Source organism: Ctenopharyngodon idella, chromosome 21 (assembly GCF_019924925.1).
Source record: "Ctenopharyngodon idella isolate HZGC_01 chromosome 21, HZGC01, whole genome shotgun sequence".
Classification (NCBI taxonomy): Eukaryota; Metazoa; Chordata; class Actinopteri; order Cypriniformes; family Xenocyprididae; genus Ctenopharyngodon; species Ctenopharyngodon idella.
In genome coordinates, this window is record NC_067240.1 from 30,261,616 (window position 1) to 30,274,597 (window position 12,982).

At 39.4% G+C, this 12,982-nt stretch overlaps 2 protein-coding genes and 1 long non-coding RNA gene across 4 annotated transcripts in view; 2 read left to right on the forward strand and 1 right to left on the reverse strand.

Moving 5' to 3' along the window:
- The window catches only part of LOC127503524 (DNA repair protein RAD50-like), a 41,200-nt gene extending 31,807 nt beyond the window's left edge, over nucleotides 1–9,393 (forward strand). Inside the window, exons 21-26 of the mRNA XM_051877461.1 lie at nucleotides 26–153; nucleotides 398–622; nucleotides 6,811–6,896; nucleotides 8,023–8,165; nucleotides 8,522–8,655; nucleotides 8,826–9,393. Of these exons, the coding sequence (XP_051733421.1) occupies nucleotides 26–153; nucleotides 398–622; nucleotides 6,811–6,896; nucleotides 8,023–8,165; nucleotides 8,522–8,655; nucleotides 8,826–9,012 (903 nt within the window). The 3' untranslated portion in view covers nucleotides 9,013–9,393. The remainder of the gene's footprint in view (nucleotides 1–25; nucleotides 154–397; nucleotides 623–6,810; nucleotides 6,897–8,022; nucleotides 8,166–8,521; nucleotides 8,656–8,825) is intronic.
- The window catches only part of LOC127503526 (uncharacterized), a 66,639-nt gene that overhangs the window by 36,846 nt on the left and 16,811 nt on the right, over nucleotides 1–12,982 (reverse strand). The gene's annotated exons all lie outside the window — the stretch shown is intronic.
- LOC127503525 (DNA repair protein RAD50-like) overlaps nucleotides 1–12,982 on the forward strand; it is a 95,872-nt gene that overhangs the window by 24,243 nt on the left and 58,647 nt on the right. The gene's annotated exons all lie outside the window — the stretch shown is intronic.

Sequence of the window (12,982 nt, forward strand, 5' to 3'; positions counted from 1 at the left end):
ATATGATTGTGGGATTTTTTAACAGGTTCAAGAGCGCTGGCTACAGGATAACTTGACCTTACGGAAGCGTGTGGAAGAGCTGAAAGAGGTGTCTAGAAAACATGAAGCCTTGCTTAAGGAGATGGGCAACATGCAAGTCATGCAGCTGCGGAAGTATGAGATCACACAAACATGAACTACCAAGTACCAGTTAGGAAGTCCTGACAATGTTTAACACACTCTCAGAATCTCAGTAGACTTTATATGCGGAGTATGTACCTTGGTTTCCGTAACTCTAAATTAATTAATCTCACTAACTCTTAAATTACTTTAATGCCTACTAGTTTGTATAATTTTTTACAAAGTGAGAAAGTTCAAATTAGTGTGTATCTTAAAGAATGTTTCTTCTGTTGTCAAGTGAGCGGCGAGAAGTCGAGCGAAAGTTGGAGGACCTGAAAAAGAACCGCAGTGTGGCTCTCGGTCGACAGAAAGGCTACGAGGACGAGATCCTCCGTTTTCGTAAAGAGCTCAGTGAGGATCAGTATTGCCGGGCCGAGGATCTCTACAGAGACAAAATGATTGTCATGAGAACAACAGAGTTGGCCAATAAGGACCTGGACATCTACTATAAAGCTCTAGACCAGTAAGTAGGTTATCAGGAGTTTTCTGAAGGGTAGTTTCATGTAGCGGTTTGTAAGTGTGTAGGTTTGGTTTTGATGTGGTTCGGCAGACAGTAAGAAGCAACACTCAGCAACAGGCCATATACGTGATTACCTAGACTGAAGGAAGTCTGACTCAACCTTTTAGCACTAATGATGCAGTTGAATCCGCAGGGACTCCCCAAAAAGATGCTAAAATGCTTACCATGATTGTAACCTTAGCAATGGTTAGGTATTGATAGTATAAGTAAAATTATATTGTAATATATACAAAACTCGGTCCAAAACAATATATTACGCAATATACATATTTTTGTATTAAAGTGATTTGGAAAGTACTGAGAAATTGTTCAGCAGATGAGATTATGCAAAGTGATTTACATATGAGAAACATAGAAAGCAATTTTTCATACAAGAGCAAACAATAATCACAGTACTGCAATACCCAGCTACAAAGAACATAGGTAAAAATGCAGAAAGTAATAAAATTTGTAGCAAATGCATTCGATTGGTATTGTAGTTTAAAAGGTTCATGACATGATAAATAAAAAAAAAATTTTAATCTTTTGACACATAAAAGGTCTTTGTACCATTAAAAGATCCTGGAAGTTCCATAGCATTATAAACAAAGCATTTAACCAAGCTCCAAAAGCAGTTTGTTTGGATATTGCAGGATCTGTGATGGGCAAGTACAGTGGAATATGACATTTTTCCACACAATTGTGAGACTACTACTAACACTAAATTCAGTTCCTTTGTGAAATATACTGAATCAGATAAAATTTTAATGTTGATGAACACCCTGGCGAAGTGTGTCGAGGCACGAGCACTGACCAGATCGAGATCTTTGTACAATATACATTCATTTGCCTCGTCCAAATTTTAGCTAGTTTTCATTGGTCTCTGCCTGCATAAATACACAATTTCATCAACATTAATAAAGGAATAAGCATTAATATTAAAAATGGTGGTCGAAATGATGTTGCTGGTTTCCATTGAGGAATATGCAGAGGAAGTCACAAATCATCATCATCACTGGTTTAGATTAGTATCGTCCTGTGTCTTCAAAGACGTTACATCAGCAGACCTGTGGGTGTGGGTGTTATCCTGACTTTTTCAGGCATTAATCTTCAATTTGTAAATTGTGTCAATAACTTTTCTTTACTTAATAATAGATCACAATTGTCAGTATAGTTATTTCACTCCAAATATTGAATAATAAGTCCTGGAAACAAAGTAGCTTTAGTGGTCTATTACTTACTTATTACTGCTCAATTGGGAATAAATTCATAAATCAGCAGCATTTATTGCATAATATCTATTTTGGACTGTATTCATTTTGCACCAGAAATAGTTTTTAGGCCAAATTGCGCAACTCTCTTAAAACCGCAACGTATTCTTTCAAGGTTTCAGGGTTTGTCACTGCTTCTAGCAAACACCGGATGTGTCCTGTCATTGGATAAAAATATTTCTGTTTTCAGATTCTTTTTAGGGAAATTTCAGTAAATATTGCATAAAATAATAGATTTTATCCCATTTTGGTTAACTGTCGACTACTTTTAATGTTTTATGAGCACAACCAAAGAAGATAAGTTCAGTGGAGTTGACACATTTCTGAAGGCGCTGTAGATGCAGCCACATGATGCAGTTAACAGAAGGATTAGTTTGTTTTTGTGTCCTGGTCTAAAATTAGCCTTGTCACTGGTCAATTTACATATTCTTAATTTTGGGCAAATATTGTGCAAAATAAATATAATGCGTGTGTGTGTGTGTGTATATATAAATATATATATATATATATATATATATATATACTGTATATCACATATATATTACATAAATGTGAATTATGACTGGATGAGCAAGTTTATATAAGATAGCAGATGTCACTGCACATCAGTTGAATTATATATTAATACACCGAGTTGCAATGTTCATCTGATATCATAATCAACTTACACAGTACTTACATGAGATGTTACTGGTTGTCGCTTGTTTTGGGGATTTTCTAAATTAGAACATTATTAATGCAAATCTGTTTGTTTTCAGACAGAACATCAATTATATAGATTCAGAGCATTAGGCAGAGTCAGAGCCAGAGCAAGTTTAGCCTGGGGCGATGCGTTTATTATAAGGGGGCAATGTGATTTTATGAACCCCTGAAACACAATGTCTATAATGTACAAACACCGAGCTGCACCTTGCACAAATCGCAAAGGCTGCAATTATTTATTTATTTATTTATTTTTATGCTCAGCTTGTCAGTGAAGCACGACTCTGCGATCAGATTAAAACACTTTTTAGTCAACAAATATTTTCCAAAATTTTGCAGATATATGCTGCTCCATCTGAAAGCACTACGAGTTTGAGTCGCTTATAATGTGCATTTAAAAAAGCAACATGTCTTTCCAAACATGAGAAACATTTATGAACCTCTTGTCCAACAAAAGACCACTTTTAATGATGTTTTTTACTCCAAACTCACTTCATAACGACAGTTGAGCATCTTTCTGTGAGATGATGTGGCTTCCTAAACAGAATAAGGCACATAACATATCATTTCATATTCTATACAGTGATAAAGGCATTGTCAATTAGCATTGAAGTATAAATATACTTTATTATCATGAAAATACCCAAGACCATATATTGTTGTAGTTGTGTGTTTATTAGTCATGTTTAATCAAAGCGTTTCAGTCTTCTGTTTATTCAGCTACAGCAATAGTATGATGCCCATAGGGATTTTCTGGAATGACGTGTTATCCTACTTTGGCAGGTCATATTTGGAGTTTCTGTGTGAGAGCGCCCTCTGGCTTTCAGATGGAGCAGCATTTACTGCTAAAAAAAATCACAGCCTTTGCCAAATAGCGTGCAGTTTAATTTTGATTGATCATGCAGCCCTAGTCCAAACGTAAACACAGAACATGTACATGCGTCGGCACTTTTTATAATCATTCAGATGCTGTGTAGTTATTTTATTAACAACACATAGCAAGCGACAAGCCACGGAAGACAAAATAAAATAAAATAAAATAAATTGTAGTAGTAGAATTGAGCATTTTTTAAAGAATAACAAGTTGAGTCACTAATGAATAAGCTTTAAGTAACGTTAGTTAAAATACTAAGCCTATGAAAATAGGCTTTGCATTATTTTATTATACAGTAAAATATAAAAACATAAAACTCTCCATTAGAAGAGTTAAATTCTAGCTATCTGACCAACTGATGAAATAAACAAATCGTGTGATGTCACATGACCTATATGGTAAATTGCACATTGCTACACCGACAATAAGAAAAATGTCTATTTAAGAACCAATCAGAAGACGCAAATCAAATCATATGATTTCAGTTGCTTTCAATTGCCGAGCTGCAAGTTTTTATCATGTTTTGTCCATCGTTACAGTGGCAATGACAGGATTTCGTGAGTAGCAAGTATACACAACAGTGATTTTGCTGCTATAAAACTGACAGAAACGGACGTTTTACTATGTCTTGTCCAAAGAGGTGGACTTAAGAGGTTTTTGGAAAAAAAGTACACATGGACTTAGCTGGTTTTGCAGTCAAATTTGTTAAATACCACTGAATTGACTAAAGTGACATTTTTGAAAATAAGGCATTTCAATAACTGACTAATAACTTTTTCATTGCTATTATAGTGAAATTACTGAACCTAAACATAGGAGCCTGGTAAAAATTTTGAAAGAAAACATGTTAGAAGAACTTACAGGTCTTTGCATCTGAACTCTTCATATGAGGATTCAGGAGCCTGGTCCCCATTGCGCTTGGTATGTTTTTCATCCTTAAACCATCTTTAAACCTTCCCATAATGTTTATGCATTAGGTCAGTAGGCGGAGAAACGGCAGTCTTATGTGGCTGTTCGACAACATGAGCGTTTACACTATGAAAGCAATCCGGTCGAATGTGTTTTCGACCACCTCTGGAAGTGGTTGAAAGTGGACAAGCTCAAAACGTTTTAGACCTATATTTAGTTTCATCTACTTGTGATCCGATCGACCAAAACGCATCTTATTATCAGGTGTAAACAGGGCCTTAGTGGCACTGACCCTGGTATTAGGGGGCATACACACAGAAAATGTTCTTTCTTTCTGAAATAGATAGCTGAGGTTTACATTTTGAGTATTCCAGCAATCCAAAATGTCTTCTAGATGTCTACTGAAAATTCTAGATGCAGATTCTTTCCCACCAGTGGTCAATGGAAAACCCATATTGGTCGACAACTGGTACGAAAAACCAAACTTAACTGCTATAAGTCTCTATAACTGCTAATTACTGTCACTTAAATAGATTGATTGGATACTTGCCAAGGCTGAGAATTGTGTTTTATGCATGTGACGTCACTTATATTCTTAATAGCTGATCAAATGGACATCACACATAGACAGCTGTCCATAGTAATCTGCTTTCTAGGCCGTTGTTTGGGTGCAGGCTAGTAAAGCAGTTTATCTAATGAAATAATGAGCCACACATTAAACCAGTTGACCCGTTCTTCTCACCATGATAACATCATTGCTGACGGTGCAGAAGAGTAGAGGAAGTGTGGCAATCTGATAGGACACACCATGTTGAGATGCAAGATTTTGCCTAATATAAATTATAAAAGAGTGAGGAAAAAAAACAATTGACCAAATTACCGTATTTTCTCACATTTTGTCAACTTATTCGTACTCTTACAAACAGTTCTAATAAATCAGAACGGTGTGTCTTAATTTAGTTTAATTGCCAGTGTATTTTTTGTATTATTTGTCAAATGTATATGTATATGCACAATATATATACACACACTCCTGGGCAAAAAAAAAAAAAGGCTAAACACCAAGCTTTTAATTGTCTTAAGCACAACTTATTGGTCAGCAAATTTGTCAAATTTAAGCAAATGCACTACTTAAAAATGTATTGCTGTCTCAGAAAAAACATCAAAGACAGAATGAAGTTTTCGGCAGAATATGGGAAGTTTGGCTCAGAGTGGTCATGTGGAGTGATGAATCTCAATGAAACACAAGTTGCATGGTGATGCTCCAGAGCGGTGTTTTCAAAAATCTGTTGAGAAATATAATAATAAATGCATCTCTGCCACAGTAAAGCAGGAAAAGTATCATTGTGTGGGGAGCCTTTTTAGCTGCTGGTATTGGTGAGCTACTTCGCTGTGAAAAGTCATTTAATGCCTTAGAGTACAGGAGAATATTGCAGAATGGCTTGCTTCCATAAAATGAAAAGTTGTTATCTAAAGAGGAATGGTCAGATTTAATGCTCCTTCCCAAATTGCAGAGACATCCAAGAAGTGGCTTGAGGAAAAGTCCATCAGACTCATGGACATGTTTTATTAAATGACAGAATATTTTTAAGTGAACTTAAGCATCACATTATTATAATTTACAGTTTGAAAAAGTAATCTCAAATTCAGATGCTGAAGAGTAATGTTTTTAAAGATATACTTTAATTGAGAATTAGATAATAGCAAAAGTAATCTTAATGCAGAAAATATATGAACATAAGCATGCACTAGGGATGTCACAGTGAGGATATTTTCACAACGGTATATAAACCTGCGACAACACCAGGTGGGGGTGGTGGAAGTGGGTGAAATTGCTTTGAATGCACGCTCGCTCATGCGATCACACGTACTCTGTGTATAGGCCTATAATTTGCGTGCATCAGGGAGCCGCTTTCTATATGCAGGGTATTGAAATCGCTTTTCACTTGCGATCGTGTACTATGTGTATACACATTTTGCAAGATATTTGTCAGTGACACTCAGGATCTGTCGCGCTCAAAATCCACCGCCATCGTCTTGTCAGTCATCGCCCCTTACTTTCATCACATAATCAGTGAAATGATCTGACTCCTGCTGCACTGTGCAACGACTCTGCCACTCATGCTGTATGGAGCAGAGCAGACTCTTTCAGTTTATAATTGTAGCATCTGTTGTCCAACTGAATTAAATGGATTTTATTTCTTCAGTGTCGCGGTAGGCAAGTAATGTAATCTGTGTATGGCCGAACACCGTAACACCGACTACCGCAACAAGCCTAGCATGCACAATTAAATAATCAATATATATCAGTACCATATAGTGATTTGACATGGTACAGATATATCGTGCATCCCCAGTATTTATGAATATTCAAACAGTGTTTTTTATTATTGCAGAACAATAATGAAGTTTCACAGCATGAAGATGGAGGAGATTAATAAAATCATCAGAGATTTATGGCGGAGCACATACAGGGGACAAGGTCTGCTTTTGAACACAAATGTTTGTCTATAATTATGGCTTTGTTTGCATGAATCTTTTTAAAGGGTTAGTTCACCCAAAAATAAAAATTCTGTCATTAATTACTCACCCTCATGTTGTTCCAAACCTGTAAGACTTTCGTTCATCTTCGGAATGCAAATAAAGACCTTTTTAATGAAATCTGAGAGGTTTCTGTCCCTCCATAGACAGCTACGTGACTATCAATTTAAGGCTTCAAAAAGTTAATGAAGAGATCGTAAAACTAATCCATATGAATTGAGCGGTTTAGTCCAAGTTTTCTGAAGACTCGATCGCTTTATATGATGAGCAGATTTTAGACTTTTATTCACACATAAACATTCATCACTGCACACATTAGTTATGGTAAACGGAAGCTTAAGCATGTTTGCTTGACGTGTGCGAGACACAATGAGATTCATCCTAGCACATTTGAGCTTCCGGAAGAGGTTTGTTCTCACGTGTGAAGCAGGTTTGGTTGAGCTTCTGTTCATGTTTTCGCTGATCATATTTATATGTGAATTAAAGTCAAAATGAAATCTTTTCATCATATAAACCAATCGTGTCTTTTCAGAAAATTTGGACTAAACCACTCAATTCATATGGATTAGTTTTACAATCTCTTTATGAACTTTTTGAAGCGTCAAAGTGGTAGTCGCATAGCTGTCTATGGAGGGACAGAAATCTCTCAGATTTCATCAAAAAGATCTTCATTTGTGTTCCGAAGACGAAAGAAAGTCTTACGGGTTTGGAACGACATGAGGGTGAGTAATTAATGAACTAATTAGTGAACTAACCCTTCTAGTCAGGATTCCTCAAATCCAGCCCTGGAGGGCCACAGTCCTGCAGAGTTTAGTTAGACCCTGATCAAACTCACCTATCTGCAATTTTGTAGTAACTCTGAAGACCTTGATTAGCTTGTTTAGGTGTGTTTGATTTGGGTTGGAACTAAACTCTGCAGGGCTGTGGCCCTCTAGGACCGGATTTGAGGAACCCTGCTTAAAGTCCTGCTTGATAATATATCAAATCTTTGTTTGACTGTTTGAGACTTGCTATGTATAGTTACCTTTTACCATAATGTCTAGAGTATGTCTCCTGATCTCCCACAGACATTGAGTACGTAGAGATTCGCTCTGATGTGGATGAGAACGCCTCTGCCGGCTTGAAAAGAAGGACTTATAACTATAGAGTGGTAATGGTTAAAGGAGACACGGCTTTGGACATGCGGGGACGTTGCAGTGCTGGACAAAAGGTCAAAAAGCAGCTACATGCATCTTGTGTTTCTCTATCTCTCCAATGAAAAGTTTTTTCAGTCTCTCTTAGAATCACCCAAGGTACCCAATCAAATGTGATTTACATAAAATATTTTTAAGCAACTAAAAACGTTATGAAGTGCACATTATCCGTTGATGAAGCTGTCGGTAGATTTGGGAGCTGAGAAGAGGGTGCTGACACTTCTGTTAGTCAAGCAGACCCGATTATCTACTGAATGCTGATAATTTTATTGGTCTGTCAGTCACTAGATCGGAATGAATGTTAAATAAAAGGAGTTTTATTAAATCAATAAATGTTTTTAGATCTATGGCTTTACAGCATGTTTGTCTTTAGGTTCTCGCCTCCCTAATAATACGGTTGGCTCTGGCTGAGACGTTCTGTCTGAACTGTGGGATTCTGGCGCTGGATGAGCCCACCACCAATTTAGACAGAGAGAATATAGAGTCCTTGGCACACGCACTGGTGGAGTAAGTCTTTATTTAAAAAAAAAAAAAAAAAAAAAAAAACATAAATACAGCAAGTCTTTAAACAGGAAACACAGTTTATTTACAGCAAGAGCAACATGACAAAACTAGAACTTTTATTTTCTATTTGCCACTTTTACCAACTAAAAGATATGCCTTTGGTTTCTTTGCAGGATAATCAAGAGTCGTTCTCGTCAACGCAACTTCCAGCTGCTTGTTATCACCCATGACGAGGATTTTGTCGAGCTCCTGGGACGATCCAACTATGTGGAGCATTTCTACAGGATCAGGAAGAACCAGGACCAGTGCTCAGAGATCACGAAGTGCAGTATCAACACACTCAACTCCTACCTGCACTGATGCGTCAGATCAGATGAGAGAAGAAAGACTGTTAGTCAGAGGTGACACAGAATCAAAGTTCAGTTTATTGGACAGTTAAGTTTGATCTAAACATAAGGACTATCAGCCTCCCTGTAACTACCTGAACCAAATCGGAAAATAAGCACCTAGCAAGCAGTTTGCAGCACACCTTGTTTGTAAAACATGAGCCGAACAAACATATGTGTAAATTGTCAACAAAACTATACTTACATTAATTGAGTTCAATTGAATACAACAGTTTACATAAAAATGGTTTTGCAAAAAATGTCCACACAAATTTGTTGTTCGTTTCAACCTGACTAATATTAGCTTGTACATTTAGTTGCCTTTTTTTCTGAAATAAAAAAAAAAAAAATCTGATTTCTGAATCATCTAATTATTTCTGATCACGTCATGATCTGTAATGGTGGCATCAAAAAATATTTGGTCTAGGGCTGTCGATTGATTTAAAAAAAAAAAAAAAGTTATTAAAGGCTTCTGTAATTAATCACAGGTAATTGCTCCTAACATTAAATTTTGTAATTATCAATATATTTTCACATTAAATCAATGTGATAAATTAATGTGGAAACAACATAAATACTGTATGTTAAATATTTGACAGTTTAATTGTTTGTTTAATAGAATCTATTTATTAATGAAAGTCAGTTATCACTGATACCAACACTGATGCCTGTACTAATTAGGGGTTCAAGCGTGTAGCGCTGAAACCCTCTTGTAATTGTTAAATTTTCCAAGAATCAGCATTCTCCTCTAAAAGTGATTGGGCAGACCAAACCGTAAGTCATAGAGACTTGAAACTTTGAGGGCTGGTAGTACTCATACCGCCTACCATGTCACCAAGGCTTGCCCCGATCGGCCTGACGGCGGCGCTACAGCGGTCAAAAGTAGAGACCTGCACTCCTGCGGGACGCGCAGGACCCAACGCAACAGAGTGCGGCATGGGACAAGATTTGATGAGCGCGTGCAGGCGTGGGCAGTGAGACACTACTCGTGTGCGGGTTGCGGGAGAATCAAATTATTCAAGGGACTCCCGCAAAATAGAAATATCTAAACATAAAATATCTAAAAACTAATAAATTGTTATTCATATATTGCAAAAAAGCAACAAGAACAACTAATATAAAATAAAAATGATTTACAGTCGAAGCATATGCGAGATTCTATATATAACTTGTATTTGCAGTGTTGCGCAATGTAGCCAATCACAGACATATCTGTTGATTTCTGAGACGCAATGGAGACGCAACACAATCAGGTGTTTATGTTCGAATCCTCTCACCTCTCAAAGCAATAGGTTACTGTCGTAACCCCAGTTCTCTGAAACATCGAGTGGAGAGATCCACCTATGGGAAGGGCATCCGTACCTGACCTCTGCAGAAGCATCCAATTGCACCAAGTCTGGCTAGACAGATGCCAGGTAAGGCCCCACCCCCTTACCTGAGAGCATATAAGGCCCATACGCACAGCTGTTCTCCAGTAAACATATTTGCTTCTCGTGCGGCAAGCGGGGCAAAGCTGGTGAATCTCTCCACTCGATGTTTAGAGAACCGGGGTTATGACAGTAACCTATTGTTCTCTCTCATCATCTCGTGTTCGAGATCCACCTATGGGAGAGACATGGACAGCTCCCTGATTGCCCAATACACTCACAGTGAAGTTCTGTAAGCCAGAGAAGGACGGTCAACCCAAGGGGGCGGTGCCTGACACGTCCCATAATCATGCACCTTGCAACCCTGTCGCACACACATGACTGCTGTGCACAGGGAGGACATGAAACATGTATGAAGCACACACATGCAAATAAACCCAGCAATACAATTATAAACACCCAGGCAGGAATGTAAATGCATGCTTGGTGACATGATTGTGTATGGCCTGCCGGCCCACACACCCTTTGTTCTTTTACAACAATGTGTAAATAGGAAGGGAGAAAAGAAGGTAACAAGGAGGGCTATGAAGACCCCACCCCTAAAACAGAATGTGCTACCAAGGTTTTGCTACCATCCAGTCGGTAGTAATGCACAAATGTATGGGGAGAGGCCCCGCTGGCAGCAGAGCAGATGTCCTGCAGTGACACTCCTCTAAACAAAGCCCAAGAGGTGGCTAAGCCCCTCGTGGAATGAGCTCTGATGCTACCTGGGGGCTGCACTCCCTTAGATTCATATGCCAAAGCAATAGCATTCACACGCCAATGTGAGAGGCGTTGCTTAGATATGGGAGTCCTCTTGTGAGGGGGCGCCCATGAAATAAAGAGCCGGTCGCTCTTCCGGAAAGTACTGGTCCTGGTAATATATGTCTGTAATGCACGTATGGGACACAGAGCATTCAGTCTCTGATCCTCCGTGGAGGAAAAAGGTGGAGGATGAAAAGCAGACAGCTCCAACACCTCTGATGTGAACACAGGGAAGCACTTAGACATAAAAGCCGGGTTAGGCTTAAGAAAAACCTTATCTCCACTAAGAGAATTTAGTGCACGAGGAATGAAGCTCACATGTAGCTCACTGACACGTTTAGCTGAAGCCAAGGCCAAGAGCAAAGCCGACTTGAAGGACATTAGCTTCAGGGAAATACTTCTCCGGGGCTCAAAAGTGTATTGAGACAGAGCCTCCAGCACCATGGAGAGGTCCCATTCAGGAACAGTTCTCCTGATGACTGGCAAGGAACGACAGGCACCCTTCATAAATCTGCGGATTAGAGGTTGCTGCCCGACCAGGCCCAGAGAGCCACCCTGTCCGGATGTGGGTGATAAATCTCCCCGTTCGCTTGAGATAATAGATCTGTGCGGAGGGCTGGGCATATAACAAAGGAATTATCTCTGCCAGCCACGGTGCTTTGGGCCACCTGGGTGCTATCAGAATGAGAGACAGGCCCTTCTCTCTCACCCTGGCCAGTGTGGGAATTATCATGCACAGGGGAGTAAAAGCATACAAGAGAACTTTGGGCCATAAGTGGGCCAGTGCATCTACCCAGAGGGGCGCGTCCACGTCCTTTAGCGAGAAGAACATAGGACAATGGCTGTTTTCGTGCGAGGTGAATAGATCTACGATTGCCTGTCTGAATCCCATCCATATCAAGCCCACCATCTGAGGAATGAGGTGCTAATCTCCGTAGAGTGGGTTCCCCCTCGATAGAAGGTCTGCGCCTCTGTTCAGAATTCCTGGAACATGAGTCGCACGTAACGACAGGAAAAACTGCCTGCTCCACACTAAAAAAGCTTGTGAGCTAGAGAGTGAAGTTTCGATGAGCGCACACCACCCTGGTGATTGATGTATGCCACCGCTGTGGTATTGTCGCAGCGTATGAGCACATGATGTCCCTGCAGGCAGGGCCGAAAATAATTTAGAGTTTTCAATACGGTCATAAGCTCTAAATAATTTATGTGTGCTGAACGAAGTCTGCTCGGCCACAAACCGCTCACCGTTCTGCTCTCCTGCGTGGCTCCCCAGCCTGTTAAGGACGCATCTGTCGTCACAATTTTCCGCAACATGACTGTCCTCAAAGGGGTTCCTTGTGCGTAAAAAGTCAGCGCTCCTCCAGTGGTGCAGAGCTGCCATGCAGGCATGCGTCACTGTTACAGAGCGGAAAAGGTCGTGTAACGGGCTGAAATGCAGTGACAAAACCCATTTCATGAATGCTCTCATTCTCAAAAGTCCCAGAGGTAAAACCTGGATAGATGAGGCCTGAGACAGTCTGAGACATGTGCGATATTGCACTTTCGCTCCCTCTCTGAACTGTGACAGACAGTTCATTAGAGAGAGAACGCACTCTTGAGAGAGACGCGCTCGCATGGAGACTGAGTTCAGCTCCAAGCCCAGAAAAATCACACTCTGACTAGGTGTAAAATTGCTCTTGTTTACATTCACCCTGAATCCAAGAGATTCCGCACACAGACAGAAAGTCCTTGGGCTTTAAGCGAGCCCAAAGGGGAGAACTGTGAATTCGTAAC